Raw genomic sequence first — 21,131 nt, 5'->3', positions numbered from 1 at the left:
AACAATGACCAATGTGAAATGACAGTTGGATAAACAGCGCAGGGAGACAATAAAGTGATATGCACCAAGAGTCTGTGACTCAGACAGAAGCAGAAGCCAGTCACAGTTTACACACAACGAGCCAGTAGCACAGGGTGTCCTTGAAGTAACCTGAGCCCTTCAGGAAAATTCTCCAACTACTGGACTGCATCTGCTGCCCAAGGTCACTGAATATTTATGGACACTTGCCAAGCAGCTGTCAGAAGAGATAAGTGGATCCCCCCACAAGGGCAGCACCTGCAGAACATCTTCACCCAACCATGACATTCTTCTAAGAAACCGTCTGCAAAGGCAGCGAATGACAGTGGCCCAGGGAAGAACTCAGCCTCCATTCATCTTGGGGGTCAAGCTCATTAAGTCTCCCCTACCCAACATTGCAAAGGCAGCACAAAAAGAGACTGGAGCTACTTATAGAAATGCAGCATTGATGGGGACACACCAACTAAATAAAAGATGACAGGGGGATGGGATTTGATATACTACCTTTAAGTGGATACAATCAAAGTGGTTAACATGTTATATACAGGTACTTATGTACCTGGGGCAATGGCGAATAGAGAAGTAGACTACAGGAACTCCTGTGTGCTGAAGACAGAAAAATATCCATAATGCAGGAAAGATTTACTTGTGCTTCCTCACTTTTAGGAGCAAAACAAATGTAAAAACTGAGACTGACATCCAGCCATGAATCCAATATACGATACAATTCAAAAAATTCTTATATTCCGTCTATACCATATGACTCTATGCAGATTCCAGAAATCAAGAGACATCCTGTGGGATAAACATTAAGAGTAACATCAATCATCTGTTGATGCCAGATAAGGAGAACCCCGTTGAAAACATTCTTTTCAAACAAACTCTCCTAGGGTTTGGAAAGTGTAAAGATAAGGTATCACGTAAAGTATTAGACTTGCCACTCCTTGAGTAACCGATCCAATAGAATGTGTATTATGGGACATATCCATATAAAATCTTATAGAACATTGTACACAATTTAAATTGTATGTGAGCCTCTACTGGTAACTTACCATATTAAAAAATAGTTGGGGAGCCTCTTTCATGATTTAAGGAGGACAAACATCCAGTGCACTGAATGAGTACAAAGATTGCTCCAAACATGGACCAAGCCAGACTGCAAAACTGACCAAACCACAAACGGAAAATCTATTAAACAAGGTACAGACAGACATGGGAAGCAACTGCTTGCCCTAGGATTTGTAGTATGGAATGTTGCCACAATTTGGGTTTCTGCCAGGTACTTGTGACCTGGCTTGGCCACTGTTTGGAAAACAGGATACTGGGCTAGATGGACCATTGGTCTGACCCAATATGGCTACTCTTAGGAGAATAACAACATTTTTTAGAACATAAAACAACAAGTATTTCTCCAACTACTGGTTTCCTATAGTCTGTCCACAGTGACTGTCAGTGGACTTGCTGAGCGTACTGTTTGACATGTTGACCTGCCTAAGCAGGTTTTTGAACAGTGGGGTGCCACAGAGTTGTGGTACCTGGCACCCAAGGAAGCCATCAGTACTTTGTCAGGCTCCAAGCAGAAGCTGTGCCCTGCTGCCTTTACAGGAGAAACTGTCACCTATCTGGAACAAATTTTATAGCAAGCTGAAGAGGGAAATTCTCCCCTCCCCCAACTGGCATTCTTAAACAAACACTTGATCCTTCTGCAAAGTCCCTATTGCATGAGAGCTACACTATAGGAACACTCAGTCCTTCCACAAAGTCCCTGCGCTTACATGATGAAAACACTCAGTTTCATTAACCTCAGGCTAGAGGCATGGGTTTCATCCACATAAGCCTCTATTAATTTGACATGAAAGTCACTTACAAATATATGCTATAGGAACGCTCTACTTTTCTACAAACACATTACTGACATTTATTTATTTAAAAGCCATGGGACACATTGGCTTCAACAGCTGGTCCTGGTCTTATCCCTTTCAGGAGTACCCTAATCTAGGGTGGTAGATTCTGGAGGGCAGCAAAGAGCAGCCACACAAACTGCACCTACTTGCAGGAAGAAGGGCAAGAAAGTTGTAAATAGCCCATCTACCTAGGTAAATAAGAAATAGCCCTTCATTATATATATATATATATATATATATATATATATATATATATATATATTAGGGCTGTCCATTTAACGCGTTAATAACGCATTAAATGAATAACTCCCGTTAAAATTTTTAACACGCTAACGCTGTAAGCGCTCCCCCATTAGCCGGCACCTCTTCTTACCTCTCCCAGCATGGCACTCCAGTGGCTCCCTTCTTTCTCTGGGACTCACACTGCAGTGAAAACAGTGCTGCTTCTCATCTGGCCCACAGCGTCTTTCTGTAACAGGAAGTTCCGCCTCAGAACTTCCTGTTACAGAGAGACACTTTGGGCCAGATGCAGGGTTGCCAAATGGGCGGTTTTCCGCAACCCGCCACGGGAAACTTTTGCCCGCGGCGGGTTGCGGTTTTTTGGGCTTGTTTTTTTTTCGTGCGGGTTTTCGGCCGGCGGGGGGTGGGGCTAACGGCGACAGAGGCGGGGCGAGGTGACGTATTGGGCGGGGCGATGACGGCGGGGGTGATGACGGAAGGGGTGGGGTGTGTGCGGGTTTTGGGCTGTTTTGGGTGGGAATTTTTTTTTTTATATGGCAACACTGGCCAGATGAGAAACAGCACTGTTTTCAGCACAGCCGGAGCAGGGAGAAGGAACCGCAGAGAAGAGGGGGCCCACTGGAGTGCCATGCTGGGAGAGGTAAGAAGAGGTGCCGAAGACAGAAAGAAAGATGCAACCACAGTGGCGGGGGGGGGGGGGGGGGGCATGGAAGAAAGAGGAAGCAGATAAAAGACAGAAAGATGCGAACTACAGGGGGGGGAGCAGAGAAAGAGGAAAGAGAGATGTGGGGGGGGGGGCAGGGAAGGATGCTGGAAATAGGGGATGGAAGGTCAAAGATGGGAGGGGAGGAAAGAGAAGGGAAACTATGGTGATCATGAATGGAGGGAAGGGGAGGAGATGGTGCCCATGGAAGGGAGGGTAAGGGAGGGGATGAGATGGTGGCCATGGAGCAGAGGGGGCCCATTTGTGCCCTGCGACAAAAATTCCAATAGCAATTAATCATGTGGTTAATCTTTTAATCGGCCATACATACACTTTAGACCCTAAATAACAAGGCTCAATATAACACGGGATCACTTACAAGTTAAGTGCAGAGCAGGTACGTTCTATAACCCTGTGCCTAGTTTTCCAGAATGCCCATGACCCGACCACTCCACATAGCCACGCCCCCTTTTTGGAAGCACACATTAGAATTTACGCACACCGTTTTGATTATACACGTAGTGTGTAGTGCATGTAAATTCTAATTAATGCCAATTAGTGCTGATAATTAACATCCAATTATTAGCGCTGCTTAGCTTGTTAATTAAGTTATGCGCATTGTTATGGAATACGCTTCGATTTCCGCATGATATATAGAATCCAGGGGTATATGGGATCTGCTTTTCAAATCCAAATGTATGATCAGGACTATAGAAATTTAATCAAACAGGCTACGGGCTGGGGGGAGGGGTCAATGGAAGAAGCATAAGGCTGAAGGTTTGCCCAGGACACCCAATAATTCTGCATCAGCCCTGTTCCCTTTGCATGAAAGGGCATTTGAGTCACACTTTTCTAAAAAAGAAGAAGAAAAAAAAAAAACCAGGAGTACAAGCTCCTAAATAGGAGGGGAGTAAACCCAGTGGCTCAGCTGTCCATACTAAACCAGGGTCACCCTGTGATCTTAAGCTAGCAGTGACTGCCAGGGAGGCTACAGAGTAGCACCAGCCAGTCCAGCTTCAATGGACAACTGGGCTTGTGCTGATCTCACAAAGGAATAAATGGAGCCAACTATCATTCCAGATCCATGAGCAATTTTTTTTGGAGGGGGGGGGGGGAGAAGTTCTATCTTTTAAATACTCCTGGAAACACAAAAACCTGTCACTGTTCAGTAACTGGCATATATTACACTGAATTATTTCCCTCAGCAAAAGGTAACCTGCACAGAACTACACACATGCATCAGCAGCCAAACCTTTGCTCAGGATGACATGAACTACCATTTTAAAATAACTTTCACAAGGTAATGAAAGTCTAGAGAAACCCAAATTCCTTGCAGACTGCAATCCTGTTAGACAATCCAGAGCAACTGTACCGATTTCCAGCAAGCATGTATGCAAATCAGCATCTTTGGGTACTTCTCCCTTGGTCCAGCAACAGGTAAAAAATTAAAAATTCCAAATCTGTAAAACAGCTGATCTGCTGAATGGATCCAGTTAGTCACCAATCAAATCATCACTTGTCAAGGTTACGTTGAAGAATCTCACCAGTGTCGGAGATTACAAAACACCAAGACCTTTTAGAGGAGGCAGCAGGTACAAAATTAAGATGCACTGGGACTTATTCCACACAGCTCCTTTCCTATTCAAACCAGGGCACAGTACACACCTTTCCAAGCAACTCAAAAAAGATTCATGATCTGTCTTTCCCATAAAGGACTACTGCATCTCATTTGATGTAGGTCTTGCTCAAACTTGTCTTAATGGACTACAGCTAATTAAACATACAATCAGGGCTACAAGAAGTATGACTATATTCCACCAATTTCGGCCAAATGACACTGGCACCCAGTTCTTCAAAGGCTTAAGTTTAAAATAATCTGTTTGGCCCAGAACACATTTTACTCTTCGGGGGGGGGGGGGGGGGGGGCACTAAACCAAGGGCTTCTGAGCCAACCACAACATTCAGGTCTCTTTTAGAAAGGCCCTGAAAACGTTGCTTTACATGGAATGCTCTGGCTGAATATAACATTGCTCCTGGTTGTTTAATTTGGTGCTGACATACATCTGAATTATTATTTTATTCAATAGAGCAGTGGTTCGTGAACCTGATCCTGGAGGCCCCCCAGCCAGTCAGGATTTAAGGATATCCACCATGAATATTATGAAATAGATTTGCATGCAGTGCAGGTAGTGCATGCAAATCTCTCTCCTGAAAATTCATGGTTGGTATCCTGTAAACCTGACTGGCTGGGGTGCCGCCAGGACCAGGTTTTGGAATCACTGCAATAGTGTTTTCTGGTATAGCTTTATTTTGTTGGTCACTGTTTTACATATTATAAGTTGTTTTTGAATGTAGCTATATGTAATTGCATTTTATTGCAAGTCACTTTAATGCTTCGGTAGGAAGCAGTATAAGAAGCAAACAAACCAAATCATTCATTATAAACTCACATTTACTACAGACAGGACAGCCCAGTAAGCAGGAGAAGCCAGAGGAGTCTAGCACAATTCAACAGTCACTGTGTCCCCATATTCTGCCTGTGTTAGAAAGACACAAAATGGAGAATGAATCCATCTGGCCCAATGTGTGGCAGACCATCCTCTGCATACTGAGGACAAATACCCTCAGTACAGATCACTCCCTCACTTACTAGTGCAAGTCTGTGACCTGTACCATTTCTTTTCTTCTAAGCTCTTTATCATATCAGAAATATGTTTACATGACTTGAGCTGGAGCCTCTTAACATTCCACAGGTTGCAGAAGTCATTTGACTATTGACTAGAGGTAGGAAACTCCAGACCTTGAATGCTACAAGACAGTCCAGTCTCCAGGATTTCCACACTGATAATGATGCATAAGATGCATTTGCACAAAATGCAGACAGTGTGTACAGACGCAGCTCATGCATTTTCCATGTGGATATTTGAAAACCCAATCTGTTTGCTGAACCTGAGAATAGGAAGTGCCAACCCTTGCAATTGACCTTCAGACTTCTGCCTCCCATAACATATTACTACTTAAAACGCTTCTGATCATAAGTGACTGGAAATATATTTTAATGATTTTCCCTTAGTGTGATAAAACTAGTATTGAACCTGCCCAAAGCTAACTTTCACAGAAGTCATCCCCTCTCTGAGCTGTGTAAGCCACACCCCAACTTCCTAGGGTCTGTAATTAAAACTATTTCTCCTCCATCCTGAAATCCAAATACAACAAAAGAGTTGTGATGGCATTTTACAAATCGTCTCTCAAGTGTCCAACAGATACATGAAGCAGAATTGGTCAATGTGACTGTGGCATGGGAGGGGGGGGGGGGGGGGGGGAGGGGGGTAGTATTTGCCTTTCCAAGGATACCTGGAATAAAAAAAAACAAACAAAAGAAATTGGAAGACGTTGTGCTACTTTTAATAATTTTCTTCAATTCCACAATAAAACAGAATGATATTTCTCACATGGTCACGGACATGAAAGGGGAAAGGAAGCCTCTCACCAGTTGCAGATTAGGTTGCTTCACACATCTTCGGGGCAGGTAATTTAGAGAGAAGCTCTTCAGGTATGAGAGCATAGCTCTGCGTGACCGATGGGAAAACCGAAAGCAAGGTCAGCACTGAGCCAACTCACTGGGGCAGATGAGTTTTTCATATCTGGATGTGCCTAGGGTTGCAGGAGGTAGATCTTGCAAGTCCCTGCAGTGTAAAGCTTTGCTCTCTGCACCTCCAGTTTTGCTTGTCCAGCACAAGATGAGTTATGACACCACACTGCAGCCTACACCTCTCCCTGCATCTAGAATGGGTGTAATAGTGCTGAGGGAAAGGGGGTAGCCCTAGTGAGCAGGAAAGGAGGTGTGTTCTGCTGGTGTTGGTATATTTAAATACTGAAGGCTCAGTGTAGGCAGACAGGGCTGTCAATCCACAAGCACCACCAGGCAGTTAATTTTAAGGATCTCACCTAGCTGCACATTGTGTATGAATGTCCTCCACATTCATGAAGGATATTCTGAAAACCAGACCAATTTGCATCCCACAACGATTGCAATTTGACAGCCCTGATTGTAGTGCACGACCACCGATCAGGGCACCAATTACAGGTACAAGGGTTAAGATACATTATAAAACAAAAGGTCATTACCTTAAATTCATTGACAAAAGGAAAGTGAATGGACGTTTTTTTTTTTTTTTGCTCATTACATTTCTGAATGAGGAGCAGACAGGATCTTATCTGTTAAATGCAAAGTTCATTGCCCATACACCCCACATCACTGGTGGTTCTACTTCACGGCATTGTACGCCACATGCCTCTGATTCATAGGATTGTCAGGAGATTTCATCCATTCCTTTTTCAAGAGCTGCTTGAGCTGGGACAGTCGCATATTAGGGTTCTCCTGCTTCAGGCGTGGCATGGTCTGTTCCTCATACGCAGTGAAGGCAGCTTTCATCCGGCGCTCAGGGTGGCGGTCTAGCTCATCACCCGTGCTTTTACAGGGGAGAGGAGAGAAGAAAAGGAGGGAGGGAAAAACAAGATCAGAGCACTGCGGAGAGGGAGGTTCTCATGTGCAGGAGATGGGCTTTGTCCAGGCAGCTTTCAGATACAAAACTAAGCACCATACTTCTTAAGCAGGTAGCCCACCCATGAGATCCACTGACACAGCTCAAAAGGTTTAATCTCCTTGTAAAGGTTTAATCTCCTTGTAAGGAAGTCTATAGGACGCTACCACTTACCCACAGTGTCAGAGATACCGTAAACCCCCTAGCCCTGCCCAAAGGGGACGTGACATGGGAGGAGTGGAGCCAGGAGAGCATGACCCAGAAGTATAAATGGGTGGGTTAAAGGAGCCCAGAGAAAAGCAGCCATGGCCACTACAGAGAAACCGCAACCATTACATTCAGGTAGGCCAAGCTCAGCTTGGAGCCTTGAAGAGTTTGTGTTTTGACCTGGACGGCTGCAAGCCAGCCTTGTGTGCCTGCTAGAAACTGTGCTGGTAACTCTGGATCCAGGGACCAGAGATTAGTAAGAATTGTTTGAGGAAAAGATATTCATGCATGTTATGGCCCTGCAGGAGCAGTCCACTCAAAGACACTGCTGTGGTTACAGAATTAGCTTTGGATGTTGCTTTCTCCCCTCCTGTGAAAACAGGAACCCTTCCCGGATACCTTTAATAAAATATTATTTGTTTTCACCATAACTTGTGGAGTGTGTGTGGCTCGTCTTACCAGTACCACACTCCTACATCTTCGAGAATATTCCACAGAACAGGACAAAGCAAGTAAATTTACTTGTGCACAGAAGTTTGAGAACCAGAAAAGAATGGGAAATAAAAGAAAACAATACAGCCCAAAACAGGTCCCTAAATTATTCTGCTTCCTCCTGCTGCTCTAGGCTTCCCATATTATTAGACCTGGCCACTACTGGGCTATGGCACTATAAGCCTTCAGTCACAATAACATAGGAATTATACATTCACTAGTTAAAAAAACCCCGTTTCTGATGCAAATGAAACGGGGGCTAGCAAGGTTTTCTTCAGAGTGTGCATGTGGGAGTGTGTGTCCCTGCCCTCTGCCCTCTGCCCTCTCTCCCTCCCCTCTCCCCCCTCCCAGTCCAGTCCTTCAGTGTTGTTTCCTGCTGTTCTGTGTTTTTGTTACAGAGAGAGTGAGGGCATGTCTCTCCCCTCCCCCCTCTGAGTCCTTCACTGTTTCCTGGGATTTGGTGCTGTGCTGTTTTCCTTCACTCATGGGGAAACCGGATATCTCTGGTGCTTCACACTTCCGGCTGGAGGCTGCAGTGGTGCCTTTTATATATATAGATATTGAATGTGGTCAATGCAGTGACAGGCCTAGGTCAGAGGCCATGCACCACTGCTCCATCCAGAACCCTACAATCATAGTCCCTAAATCCAGCCACTATGTGCTGCTATTGTCTAATGACCAAGGCATTCATTTCAGAAGCTGCGAGCATTTCCTCAGCCAACCAGGGACCTTATGCATGGAAATGCACACCACGTCTTCTAGGCCAGAGCAGATAGAAGGGGAAGTCACTAAAAAGGTTAGTGTATGGCGTCCCGAGTCCCATTCCCCATTCGGTCCTCTGGCTGACAGCCCCACCCTCAAGCCTTAGTGCCTGGAGCCCCGAGTTCCATTCTCAGCTCAGTCCTCAAACTGTCTGGGGTGAGCAGTGCTGCTGAAAAATGAAGGGAGAGATAAGTACTGTTCTCACAGTGACAGCACATGGCTTATTTATATGCAGCTTCTCACTGTACAAAATCCCCTGACCCAGACCAGGAACATACTGTTCTCAAGCCTGCTATTTGCCGGAGCATATGAAACCCAAGCCAGGAAGACAATGGAGTGGCAGCAGCTACAACTTCTGTTTGTTCCACTCTGATGCTTTGGCAGTTAAGCTTTATAGACTGTGTGTGCAGGAGACTCAGAGTGGAGGAGTAGCCTAGTGGTTAGTGCAGTGGACTTTGATCCTGGGGAACTGAGTTTGATTCCCACTGCAGCTCCATGTGACTCTGGGCAAGTCACTTAACCCTCCATTGCCCCTGGTACAAAATAAGTACCAGAATATATGTAAACCACTTTGAATGTAGTTGCAAAAACCTCAGAAAGGTGGTATATCCAGGGCTTTTTTTTTGAGGGGGTACTTGGGGGGTACTGAGTACCGACACCTTTTCCATTGTCTGCTAAAATTGACCCATGGTCCCCAAGTTTTAATGAAAGATCTCAGGTTCTACACACAAATCCTGCTTTGTCATAGATTCTGTGACTGGTTCTAGGGGTCCTGGCTATTGTGGAGCGTGTCCCTCAGTAATCACCCCACCCTTGTAGGGTGGCCTGGCATTTGAGTACCGGCACCTTTTTCGCTGGAAAAAACATACTGGGTATATCAAGTACCATTTCCCGTTCCCTTTCTATCTGGTTGCAGCTTTTGTGACTCTGACTCAGTTTACTATACACCTGTGTGAAATAGTAGCCAATGGAACCTTTTATCAGATAGGAAGTGTCGGGGCCAGTACCTGAGGGCAGCTATGGCATCCTCAATGGTCCGAGCTTCCACCATCCCTTCTTCCAAGACCATACGGTTCACATTCTCTTCCAGAGGTGTTTCCAGGTGGCTCTTTGGCTTTGGTACTGGAATAGAAAGGAAAAGTATATTGTAAGACATTTGATAAAAATGGAGAATTTACAAGCCAGCAACCCATCAAGCTTGCTGCACATAGTGAAGCTTGCAATGCAACTAGACTTATCTGAATCAGGGCAGTAACTGGTGGAGGGTGGGAGAGTGACAAGTAGCTCCACTCCATATGGGAGAGGTTGAGTCGGTCCTGGTTTTATCCCCATGCATCTATAGGCTAAATGCTCCAGTTCCTCAGAAGCAGGCAGGAACCGGCTCAGCCTGTCCTTTATGACCTGGAACTTATTTGCAAGAAGTGATACAACAAACCTGTTTCTTCACTTTCTTCTTTCTGCAGTGTCTCCTCAATCTGAGCCCGGGTAAGCTTGCACGGAGCTGCTGCTTTATTTACTTTTCCCTTTATTTTTGAGTCCTCCTCTTCCAGGAGCCGCTGGACCTCCTTCTTCCGCTCCAGATGCTCCAGGCGCTTCTTCTCTCTCTCACCCTGCAAGGTAACATAGTAACATAGTAAATGACGGCAGATAAAGACCTGAACGGTCCATCCAATCTGCCCAACAAGATAAAAGAACACAGGAAGCATCAGAAGCCAACACACTACATTCTCCACCTTTTGGCCTTTCATATAAAGCAAGCACATTCAGCCCTCTTACATGTCCCAGTGTCACTTCCCAGGTCCACTCGGTTCAGCAGTTACTGTGGTTCCCTTAGGGCCATGCCTACAAGCAAGTCAGCTGATGTGCACTCACATTATCTTCTTTTTACACACAAGACAGCTTTCATGTGACATTTTACCAGCACGTTCCCTGCCTTAAGGGCATGAGACTTCCTGCTGAGAAGTCAGTCTAAAAGGTCTTTGCAGAGGCTTATGAACAATGAGTTGGAATCCAAACTCTCTCTCAAAGAGCAGGAGGGTGGGTCAATGTAGTGCTTGGTATCCTAGGAAAGACACAAGGATCCATTCAGACTCTGGCCATCTAGAACAGGGTGGACCTTCTCAGGAAGGGCTCAGAACACAAAATGCTCATTTCTTCTCAGAGTACTTAAACTGGCCAGATAAAGCCTGTGTGGACCACCACCCACAGGTATTAACAGCTCTTCAGCATCAAACAATTGTGAATGACTGCAGCAGATGACACTGAAAATGATGCATCTGTTTGAGTAACCATCTGCCACCCAGTGCTTCCATACTGAGACTAAAATATACTAGAGCCGCAGTCACACACTGGAGAGAACATGCTCTTTTCAGGATTCTGCTATATGGCTGGCATTGCTAAATGGACATTTACTAAAAAAACAGAAAAACAAAAGGGAGCAGAAAAAGCAAGAGACTTTTATGCTATTCTTACTGTAAATTACACGTCTCTCATGACTGCTTAAACCTTCACATCCCACCACCAGATGCCACCTCCTCGATGACATCTTCCCTCACTCCCTGCCTGCAATCTCGTCCAAAACAACGTTAAAATGTAGAAACACAGAAGATAGTCCAAATACGGCTTTCTTTACTACCCACCCTGCTACACGCTGGGGGACAGACAAGCAGACAGATAGACCTTCTCCAACAGGCACCATCACTTCAGTGAACTATGCAAAAAATATTCTTAGCTGAGAAACAATTCCTGGGCAGAGAAGAGTCTCTAAAGTCTAAACTGATTATGTTCATGTGAATGGAATATTTTAGTATGAACCTAAAGCTGCAGCTCCCCTAGCTGAGGGGAAGAGAGGTCACTATTGCTTTAACCTGATTCTCTCTCTCTCTTCCTCACCCCAGGAGAGATGAACTGGTAGTTCCGGTGTCTGCAGAGCATCCTTCAATCCCTTCTCAAAACCTAAATTTAAATCTAGTCTAAAATTCCTCTTCTCTCAGGCTTTTCTGGAGTTTTGATGGCTGTTCTTTCCGGTCAGTTGGGATTCTGGCCATCAGCTGTAGGCTTACTCTCCTGGCTTCTCTACATTTTTCATTTTATTCCATTTGGTTCTTGTACACTGCTCTGTTGTACTGCCTTTTGATTTAAAAAAAATCTAATTAATAAACACCACTAAATTAATAAACTAAACCTTTGGACAGGATCTGGGGGACTTTACAGCCAAATCAGGTTTTGGGGATATACACGCTGAATATGCATAAGAGAAATCTGAATGAGGCAGTGCATGCAAATTTCTCTCATGAATATTCATTGCAAGTTTCCTGAAATCAGGTTAGGGAAGCAGTGCTTTGAGTAAATGCAAGCTCTCTCTCTCCCTTTACGGTCGATCCACATATTTATGTTGTTCCTGGAGGTCTCTCTACATGTCACTTGTCTGCAAAATGTTATTCCAGTCTAATTGCCACACATTTCTGTGCCACCTCAAATGTCGATTACTGATATCACAAGCTTTCATACCTAGGATTGGTTTGTCTTTTTTTTTTTTGGGGGGGGGGGGGGGTCCAGAAGTTTCCTCCTGATCCAGCTCTATCAGAACCTCTGTGGCATAAATGTACAGGAGGCAGGCCTCTCTCAATTGAAAAGAAAGTTTGGAGCTAGGGGGCATAAGATGAAGGTGAAAGGGAAGAGTGTCACGAAACGCCTAGCATGAAATATATGTGAATGCACTACTTCCATTTTAGCAAATTTTTCACATGCATATTAATTGTGGGTACCCTGAAAACCTGACTGGCTAGATGTATACCGAGGGCTGCGATGAAAACCACTCCTTCACAGTATCCCCAGCCAGCCTGGGAACATAAGACCTAATCTGGTCCTGACACCAATTGTTAAGTACATAAGTACATAAGTAGTGCCATACTGGGAAAGACCAAAGGTCCATCTAGCCCAGCATCCTGTCACCGACAGTGGCCAATCCAGGTCAAGGGCACCTGGCACGCTCCCCAAACGTAAAAACATTCCAGACAAGTTATACCTAAAAATGCGGAATTTTTCCAAGTCCATTTAATAGCGGTCTATGGACTTGTCCTTTAGGAATCTATCTAACCCCTTTTTAAACTCCGTCAAGCTAACCGCCCGTACCACGTTCTCCGGCAACGAATTCCAGAGTCTAATTACACGTTGGGTGAAGAAAAATTTTCTCCGATTCGTTTTAAATTTACCACACTGTAGCTTCAACTCATGCCCTCTAGTCCTAGTATTTTTGGATAGCGTGAACAGTCGCTTCACATCCACCCGATCCATTCCACTCATTATTTTATACACTTCTATCATATCTCCCCTCAGCCGTCTCTTCTCCAAGCTGAAAGCCCTAGCCTTCTCAGCCTCTCTTCATAGGAAAGTCGTCCCATCCCCACTATCATTTTCGTCGCCCTTCGCTGTACCTTTTCCAATTCTACTATATCTTTTTTGAGATACGGAGACCAGTACTGAACACAATACTCCAGGTGCGGTCGCACCATGGAGCGATACAACGGCATTATAACATCCGCACACCTGGACTCCATACCCTTCCTAATAACACCCAACATTCTATTCGCTTTCCTAGCCGCAGCAGCACACTGAGCAGAAGGTTTCAGCGTATCATCGACGACGACACCCAGATCCCTTTCTTGATCCGTAACTCCTAACGCGGAACCTTGCAAGACGTAGCTATAATTCGGGTTCCTCTTACCCACATGCATCACTTTGCACTTGTCAACATTGAACTTCATCTGCCACTTGCACGCCCATTCTCCCAGTCTCGCAAGGTCCTCCTGTAATCGTTCACATTCCTCCTGCGACTTGACGACCCTGAATAATTTTGTGTCATCGGCGAATTTAATTACCTCACTAGTTATTCCCATCTCTAGGTCATTTATAAATACATTAAAAAGCAACGGACCCAGCACAGACCCCTGCGGGACCCCACTAACTACCCTCCTCCACTGAGAATACTGTTGTTGTTAAACCTTTCCATGTATGACCAAGCAAAAGCCACGTCAAGGAGAAATCTATCCTGGAATTAGACATTCCATGTCCTCTCTATACTGAAAGGAGGCAGAAATTTATATGTGCCTGTTTCAACTTTGTTAAAGTTGAACAGGTTTCCATTACTATTGGCTAAAACAGTGGCGTGCTCAGCCTGCTTGCCACCCAGAGCAGGTCAAAGCTGCGCCCCCCCCCCCCCGAAAGCGCATCACACCTCACCCCCAAGGTGCGTCCCACCCAGGGTTGCCAGCTGGGAAAAATTTTCCCAGCCCAAAACCAGCCGTAAACCCGCCCAAAAACCGCCCGCAGCCAGCCCCCGCGTCACCGAACCCCGCCCCCTGCGTCACTAGCCCCGCCCCCGTCACCCCCGACGTCAACCCCGCCCCTGAAAGGCTTCTATTGGACCAAATTGGACCAATAGAAACCCCTGAAAAGCTTCTATTGGACCAAATTGGACCAATAGAAGCCCCGGCAGCGGGAAAACCGGCCAATCGGCGGCCGCGAAAACCCACCCAATCCCGCACCGCGGCCGCTCGAAAACCCGCCCAAATCCCCGCAACCCACGCGATTCAAAATTTCCCCGCAGCCGTTCCCGAAAAGCCGCCCAATTCTGCGGCTTAACCGCAACCCTGCCGACAGTGGCCCCACCCCCTCTCTTAAGCACATCACCCTACCACATGTCAGAGGAGGCGGGGACCGGCGGAGCCCCAACCGCCCCGCCCTTGGTATGTTACTGTTGGCTAATTAAAACAAATCCTCTTATTCCCTTTCATTTGGTGACTGTGTAATTGTTGCAGCCTGTATATCTCAGCTCTCTGATAATGGATCTCTGTTGTTCTATACCATCAAAGTAACCAGGGCCTAACTAACAGCACCAGGGGGCTGATAGAGAAAGTAGTGCGGGCAGAAGTGCATGGTTAGCAAGACGTCTGCACACAGATTTATGGCCACATAATGCTGAGAAGTGTTTTGCACAGAGATAACAGTAAGGGAATTCACACACAGCACACTGGTGCACAGCGTATTAAAATAATTTGATACACCGCTTTTCTGTGGTATAACCAAAAGAGTTTACATATATTATATGCAGGTACTTTCTCTTTTCTTAATGGGCTGACAATCTAAAGTTTTGTATCTTGGGCAATGAAGGGTTAGGTAACTTGCCCAGAGTCAGAAAGAGCTGCAGTGGGAATGGAACCCAATTCCTCTAGTTCTCAGGGCACTGCACTGACCATTAGGCTATTCCACTCCCTTAACTATTCAGCCCTGATGCAGAGAAGTGAGCAGACACTTGAAGATGAGTACACTACTAGAAGCTGGACGCAAGCTCTGAGGAGGCACAGAAGGGTTAGTTCATTCTTCTGCAGTAGGGTTTCAGAGGATTTAATACCAGCTTTTTCTGTTTGCTGCAAGCATAACTGTACCCACAATTAAGACAAAACAGGAGGTGAAGGTTTTGCCCACAAGTCCAAGCAGAAGAAAAAAAGGAAACCTCGTTATCTGCACATGAACTAGAAATGTTGTCTTGCAAATATTGACACGGCAAAAAGTTTACATGCAAGAAATTTTCATGAGGCCGATATTTATAGGTATATAACATTCCAGCCCATGCAGAGATGTACGTGCAGACACTTTGCTTGGACAGTGCTAGCTGCTCTCAGCGTAGAACCTTATGCATGTGCATCCAATAGGCTTACCCCAATTAGCACACAAGTTCTGCACGCTTCAAATCTGCTTACTGCATTGACAAGCAAAACTCTCTCATTAAGCTGGCATTAAGCTGTGCGCTCAGCCACTGGCACACGGCTCTAATGTGTGGCTTTCTGTATTGGCCCCTCTGTCAGCAGCCATTGGAGCCAACTTTTCAAAATGACTGGGGCTGCTAAACCCAATAAAAAATTACCCCTCCGTGCTCAAGCACCCATAGAGATAGCTCCTATGTCAGCAGTGGATAACAGATCACAAGACAACCCTCTGGTAGTATGGGTGCAAACTGTCACCCACTTAACCTTTTCCCTCTGTAGACCAAGGGTAAAGCCAGCAAAAGGCATAAAACCATCAGATCATTAGCCCACACCACAAACTCTGATGCCTGAAAAGGTGCAATCCAGATGAATGCAGAATGAATAGAAGCGTGTTTTATAATGACAACAGACATGGGGACAGAGTAGGGGAGAACTGGGCGGGGCCACTACAAAAAAGCAAACACCACACTTCATATGGTGGCTTCCTAAGCAAATTTTACTAAAGCTTTTCCATTTGACACATTGCTCTAGCCAAGTGATTTATTTCTTCCCTGCTGTCACAGAGTGTCCTGCCAAAATATAAGAGAATCTCCCCCAACCCCTAGCACCCCTTCCTGCAGAACCAAGCAACAGTGATAGATTAGCAATCAATATTAGAAAACCAAGAAAATAAATCAGAACAAAGAGCACCTTGAGCTCTGGTCCCTGACATATCAGAGTGCACTGTACTACAATAAAGGAAAGCCCAAGACCCCTTAATCAGGTTACCTTATTTAAAAGCACAACCAGAGTAGGCTGGCAGCTTCACATTCTGCTCCATTAACTCACTAGGACTCATCCTCTGGGCACGACACTGCTCAAATTTATTAACATCCGATACCAAAGACGCTCTCTGCCCTATGTGGTTCAAAGGAGGTCATGGAATTCCTATTTCAAGGGCTGTACAACCATCCTCCAACCCCCCCCCCCCCCCACCCCGTCCCAAAATCTGTAAAGGTTTCTCAAAGAAGAAAATGCAAGTGTTCCGCTTCACTGTGCCAAGCACTGATTATTTCTAAACGAGCACTTTTCAATTTTTACAGGAGAAAGGAAGAATGAACTGATCACCATCACTGCTGCTGTAAAGGTTATGGACTTGAGGATAACTGGGACTGCATACACAGCTCAGATCATTTATTAAGTGAGCTGTTGCCAATCCAGCCTTTGAGCGGAAAATCTTTCCCCCCTGCAGGAACTCCACAAGTGTGCACCAAACCCCTAAATCAACAGAAGGACTGCATCACAGACTGCATCGGGGCAGGGGCCCCCATAGATTTGGCCCTGGCCCCCCCGTCACCAACCCCTTCGACCCCCCCTCCCGCCGCAGCCGTCAGGTACCTTTGCTGGCGGGGGGTCCTCAACCCCCGCCAGCCGGTCCTCCTCTGGCGCAGCTGCGTTGCTGATCTACAAGGGCAGGCTTCTGTTTCTGTGCAGGACGTCAGACTCACAGAAACAGAAGCCTGCCCTTGCAGATCAGCAACACAGCTGTGCCGAAGAGGAATTCGGCTAGAGGGGGTTGAGGACCCCCCGCCAGCAAAGGTACCCGACAGCGCCAGCAGAGGGTTGGCGGCGGGGGGGGGGGGGGGGGGAATCAAAGGGGGTGGTGGCGGCAGAGAGGTCAAAAACGGCGGGGGGGGGGGGGGGGGGTCGGCGGCACCAAGAGGAGCTAAAATGTGCCCCTCTCACCTCAGGCTCTGGACTTCCCTCCCGCCGAAGTCTGGCTACGCCCCTGGGTTGGGGTACCAGGAACCTTGCACTCCAGATGATAAAATACACAGAAGCAAATGATACTGTCCCGCAGGTATTCCCTGTCATTAAGCACAGGGGGTTTAGTGCTGCACTAGCACTTCCTATATACAAATTGTGTGTAAGGTCCTCCACATTCATGAAGGATATCCTGACCAATCTGCATCTCACAAAGACTGTAATTTGACAGCCCTGGGTGTAGTGTACAACCAGGATTAGGGCACCAGCTACAAGCTCAAGGGTTAAGATACGTTATAAAACGAAAGGTCATTACCTTAAATTCATTGGAAGTGGTTTCTTGTTTTGCTTGTTACATTTCTGAATGAGCAGCAGACAGGCTCTTTTATCTGTTAAGTGCAGAGTTTGTTGACCATACTTCCCCCTCACTGGTGCGCTGTATGTTACATGTATCCGATTCATAGGATTTTCAGGAGATTTCATCCGGTTCTTTTTCAGGAGCTACGACAATCGCATATTAAGGTTCTCCTGCTTCAGGTGTGGCAGGGTCATCTCCTCGTACACGGTGAAGGCAGCTTTCTTTTTGCTCGGAACTGCACATAGTGCCCCTCATACGCAAATAATTGGGCATGGATGGCAAACTAGGTCCTAATACCAGCATGGCAAACCAAATATTTTATTGCAAACTAAAGGAAACTTGAAAAAGAACTTGACACAGCCATGTTTCGGCAAACACTTTCATCAGGAATGTAGTGGTATCTACAAAACATATACCCCCTAACCCTGTAAGTCGCCAAAAATTGTGCACGCAAATTTGGGCGTGTGCACAATTTAATTGACTGAGCCAATTAGTGCCAATTGGCTTTAACAAGCAATTACTGATTAGAACTAAAGAGGAAATAGGTCAAATAGTGGGGGATAGTAATGTTGATTGGTATTCGTACTTACAAGGTGAGGGTTTATATATCGAGACTGATCAGGAACGGCTGCTCTAGAGAGATGTTTCCATTATTAGAAACCTTTTTTCTACCCCTGGGGAGTCAGTGGGTAACGGTCTCGGGGCTACATGGAGCAATAACAAAGACAATGTCACCTAAAAAATATGATGGGTTAGCGCAGAGGTGGACGAGCGAAATGGGAACGGCAATCAGAGAAGGAGATATCTTAGAATATATAAAAGAGATTAAGGATGACATCTATAGTGCGAGACATAGAGAGACCCAATATAGAATAATCACGAGAGCATATTTCACACCCAAACAGGCATTTTATGCGGGATGAATACCAGTGAGCAAACGCCCTAAATGTGAACATACAGAGACGTCGCTAGTACATATGCTATGGGAATGTGTGAGGCGGCTCTGGAATAGTATCCAACGATATTGTGAACATATACTGAACAAACAAGTCAACATGACATCTCAGGTATGTTTATTAGGATATAGAGGGAATAGGACTATGTTACGACATTCAGAACGTCAGTTTATGTATAAAGCCTGTATAATTGGGAAAGTGCATAATGCAATACTGGATACAGGCTGAAGCACCATCATTCTGGCATTGGCGAAATAGTCTACACATATTAGTAACGTAGGAGGCCAAAGATGATAGAGGAACTTCAAAGCGGAAAAAGGAGTTTTGGGCAGTCTGGGAGCCTTATATTCAATCACTTAGTAGTAGATCCCCCAGTTTAGTACTGAACACCATACAAATGTAAAATCAACAATGCAATAGTAGAGGAATGTGCATACGGGAGGGGAGTAGGGAAACAGGACTGTTGGAGAACTGCCTTAGATCAAGCGTATGATATAGGTAAAGAAGACGATATTTGAGATGAATGTGAAAGCACACTTAAAGAAGGAAGAGACTCTAAGGAAAAGGGGGGGAGGGAATGGGGAGAGGGAGAAAAATGTTTAAAAAGTTTGATGAAGACGTTATAAACTGTTAGTATGGAAGTCATATCAGCAAGAACTATCTGTAACATAAAATGCTGTCTTGATATGAAGTATCATCAGTAAAAATTATTAAACATAACAAGCAATTACTGGCGCTAATTGGAATCAATGTATGTGTGTGAATTTAGGCATGTGATCCCTGCCTAAATTTTACGCACATCCTGAAAGGGGGGGGGGAAGCAGAAATGGGAGGGGCATGGGCGGTTCAGGGTAGATCGTGGGTGCGGTTTTCAGTTACACACACCATTAAAGAATAAAATTTAGGCAAGGCATTTGCACAATGTTTTTATTGGTGCAAACGGACACACCTAACTTTACCCGTGACTCCAGGACTTAAGCGCTATTCTATAATTCGCACCTAACTTTAGCAGCGGCTTATAGAATAGCGCTTAAGCGTGTTTTTTTCTACATCAATTTTTAGGTGTAATTTACAGAATTTATGCCATAGCAGCCCTTTTACTAATTCAAGTTAGGCTGTTACCCCCTTCTATATAGCGCAGCTAGATATCTGCAGCAAAATCCAGGCGTATTCTATAACAATGTGCATAACGTGTATTGGCTTAAGCTAATTAGCTTAAGAGCACTTAACAAGCAATAATGAGAAATAATTGACAATAATTAGAATTTTATGTGCACAACTCGCTAAGCGCCTCCTGTAGCACAGTATGTCTAACTTCTAATGCGCGGGGGGCAAAAAGGGACATGGTTATGGCCGTTCTGTGGGCATATTGAAATTTACGCAAGTAGTTATAGAATGTTTTTGTTGGTGTAAATGGAGTCGCTTAGTTTTAGACGCTGGGATATCAACTAAACCTATTCTATATACCACTCCTAAATCTAAGTGCCGCTTAAAGAATATGCTTAGTCGGCAATATTTTCCACATGGATTTTTTAGTCGCCATATATAGAATGTACCCCTTAGAGTGCAAATTAAAGCGTGGTAACTCAATGGCTAGCATGCACTAATTCACATATTAAGGATAGTAACTAGGCGGGGCACGGGAAAGAATGGCTGTGAAGAGTATACTGCAGCTGGTTAGATCACGATATATGCTATGCAGTAACAGCTGTACAGTTAAAACGGATCCACTTAGCACCTCCTAAATAGGGACTGTCTTGTACACACCACTGTACACTAAACATGTATATCTAGTAGCGCTATAGAAATAAGCAGGCGTAATAAGTGCATTTGTGCTAATTGCAACCAGGGTACCACATGCAAATGGACATTTTAATGAGGGACCTGCAACGGACATAGTTGCCACGTTAAATCTGCCCTTACCTCACTTTAATTTACTGTGTTAAGGAATCTAAGGCATTTTAGTAAAAGAGCCCCATAAAGAAACTGAAAGAATTAAATGACTACAAATCAATAAAAATGAATATATTGATAAACACACAAAAAAGCCATACTGGTGACAATGGAAAGCAATGCTGTATAAAACCAACCATGAATGTGTAATAGAAAACAATGGACTGACTAAAATTAACATCAAGATACATGAAATATCAAAGCATAAAAACCTGCGACATACCATGCTTATATTCTGAAGGAACATACAAGAACTTTATCTTATACAAAAAAAAAACTAAGGAAAAACTCATACATGAACTACTCCAAGGGAACTATTTATTTATTTTATTTATGGCATTTATATCCCACATTATTCCCACCCACCAGCAGGCTCAATGTGGCGTACAATAGTATATTAAATAACAATATTACAAAATACAGTAATTAGAGTCGTAATAGGGAAAGAGGAACAGCAGGAGGGAGCAGGAGAGAGGGGAAGGTG

The 21,131-nt window shown here is 44.9% G+C and overlaps 1 protein-coding gene across 1 annotated transcript in view; it reads right to left on the bottom strand.

Annotated features, from left to right (window-relative positions):
- Positions 1-6,203: 6,203 nt before the first annotated feature.
- The window catches only part of CCDC124 (coiled-coil domain containing 124), a 52,591-nt gene continuing 37,663 nt past the window's right edge, over positions 6,204-21,131 (bottom strand). Inside the window, exons 3-5 of the mRNA XM_030217478.1 lie at positions 10,306-10,480; positions 9,878-9,992; positions 6,204-7,337 (exon numbers count right to left, since the gene is read on the bottom strand). Of these exons, the coding sequence (XP_030073338.1) occupies positions 7,133-7,337; positions 9,878-9,992; positions 10,306-10,480 (495 nt within the window). The 3' untranslated portion in view covers positions 6,204-7,132. The remainder of the gene's footprint in view (positions 7,338-9,877; positions 9,993-10,305; positions 10,481-21,131) is intronic.

Source organism: Microcaecilia unicolor, chromosome 11, assembly GCF_901765095.1.
Source record: "Microcaecilia unicolor chromosome 11, aMicUni1.1, whole genome shotgun sequence".
NCBI lineage: Eukaryota > Metazoa > Chordata > Amphibia > Gymnophiona > Siphonopidae > Microcaecilia > Microcaecilia unicolor.
Note: the sequence above shows the minus strand (reverse complement) of the source record. Positions and strands in the feature narration are given on the sequence as shown.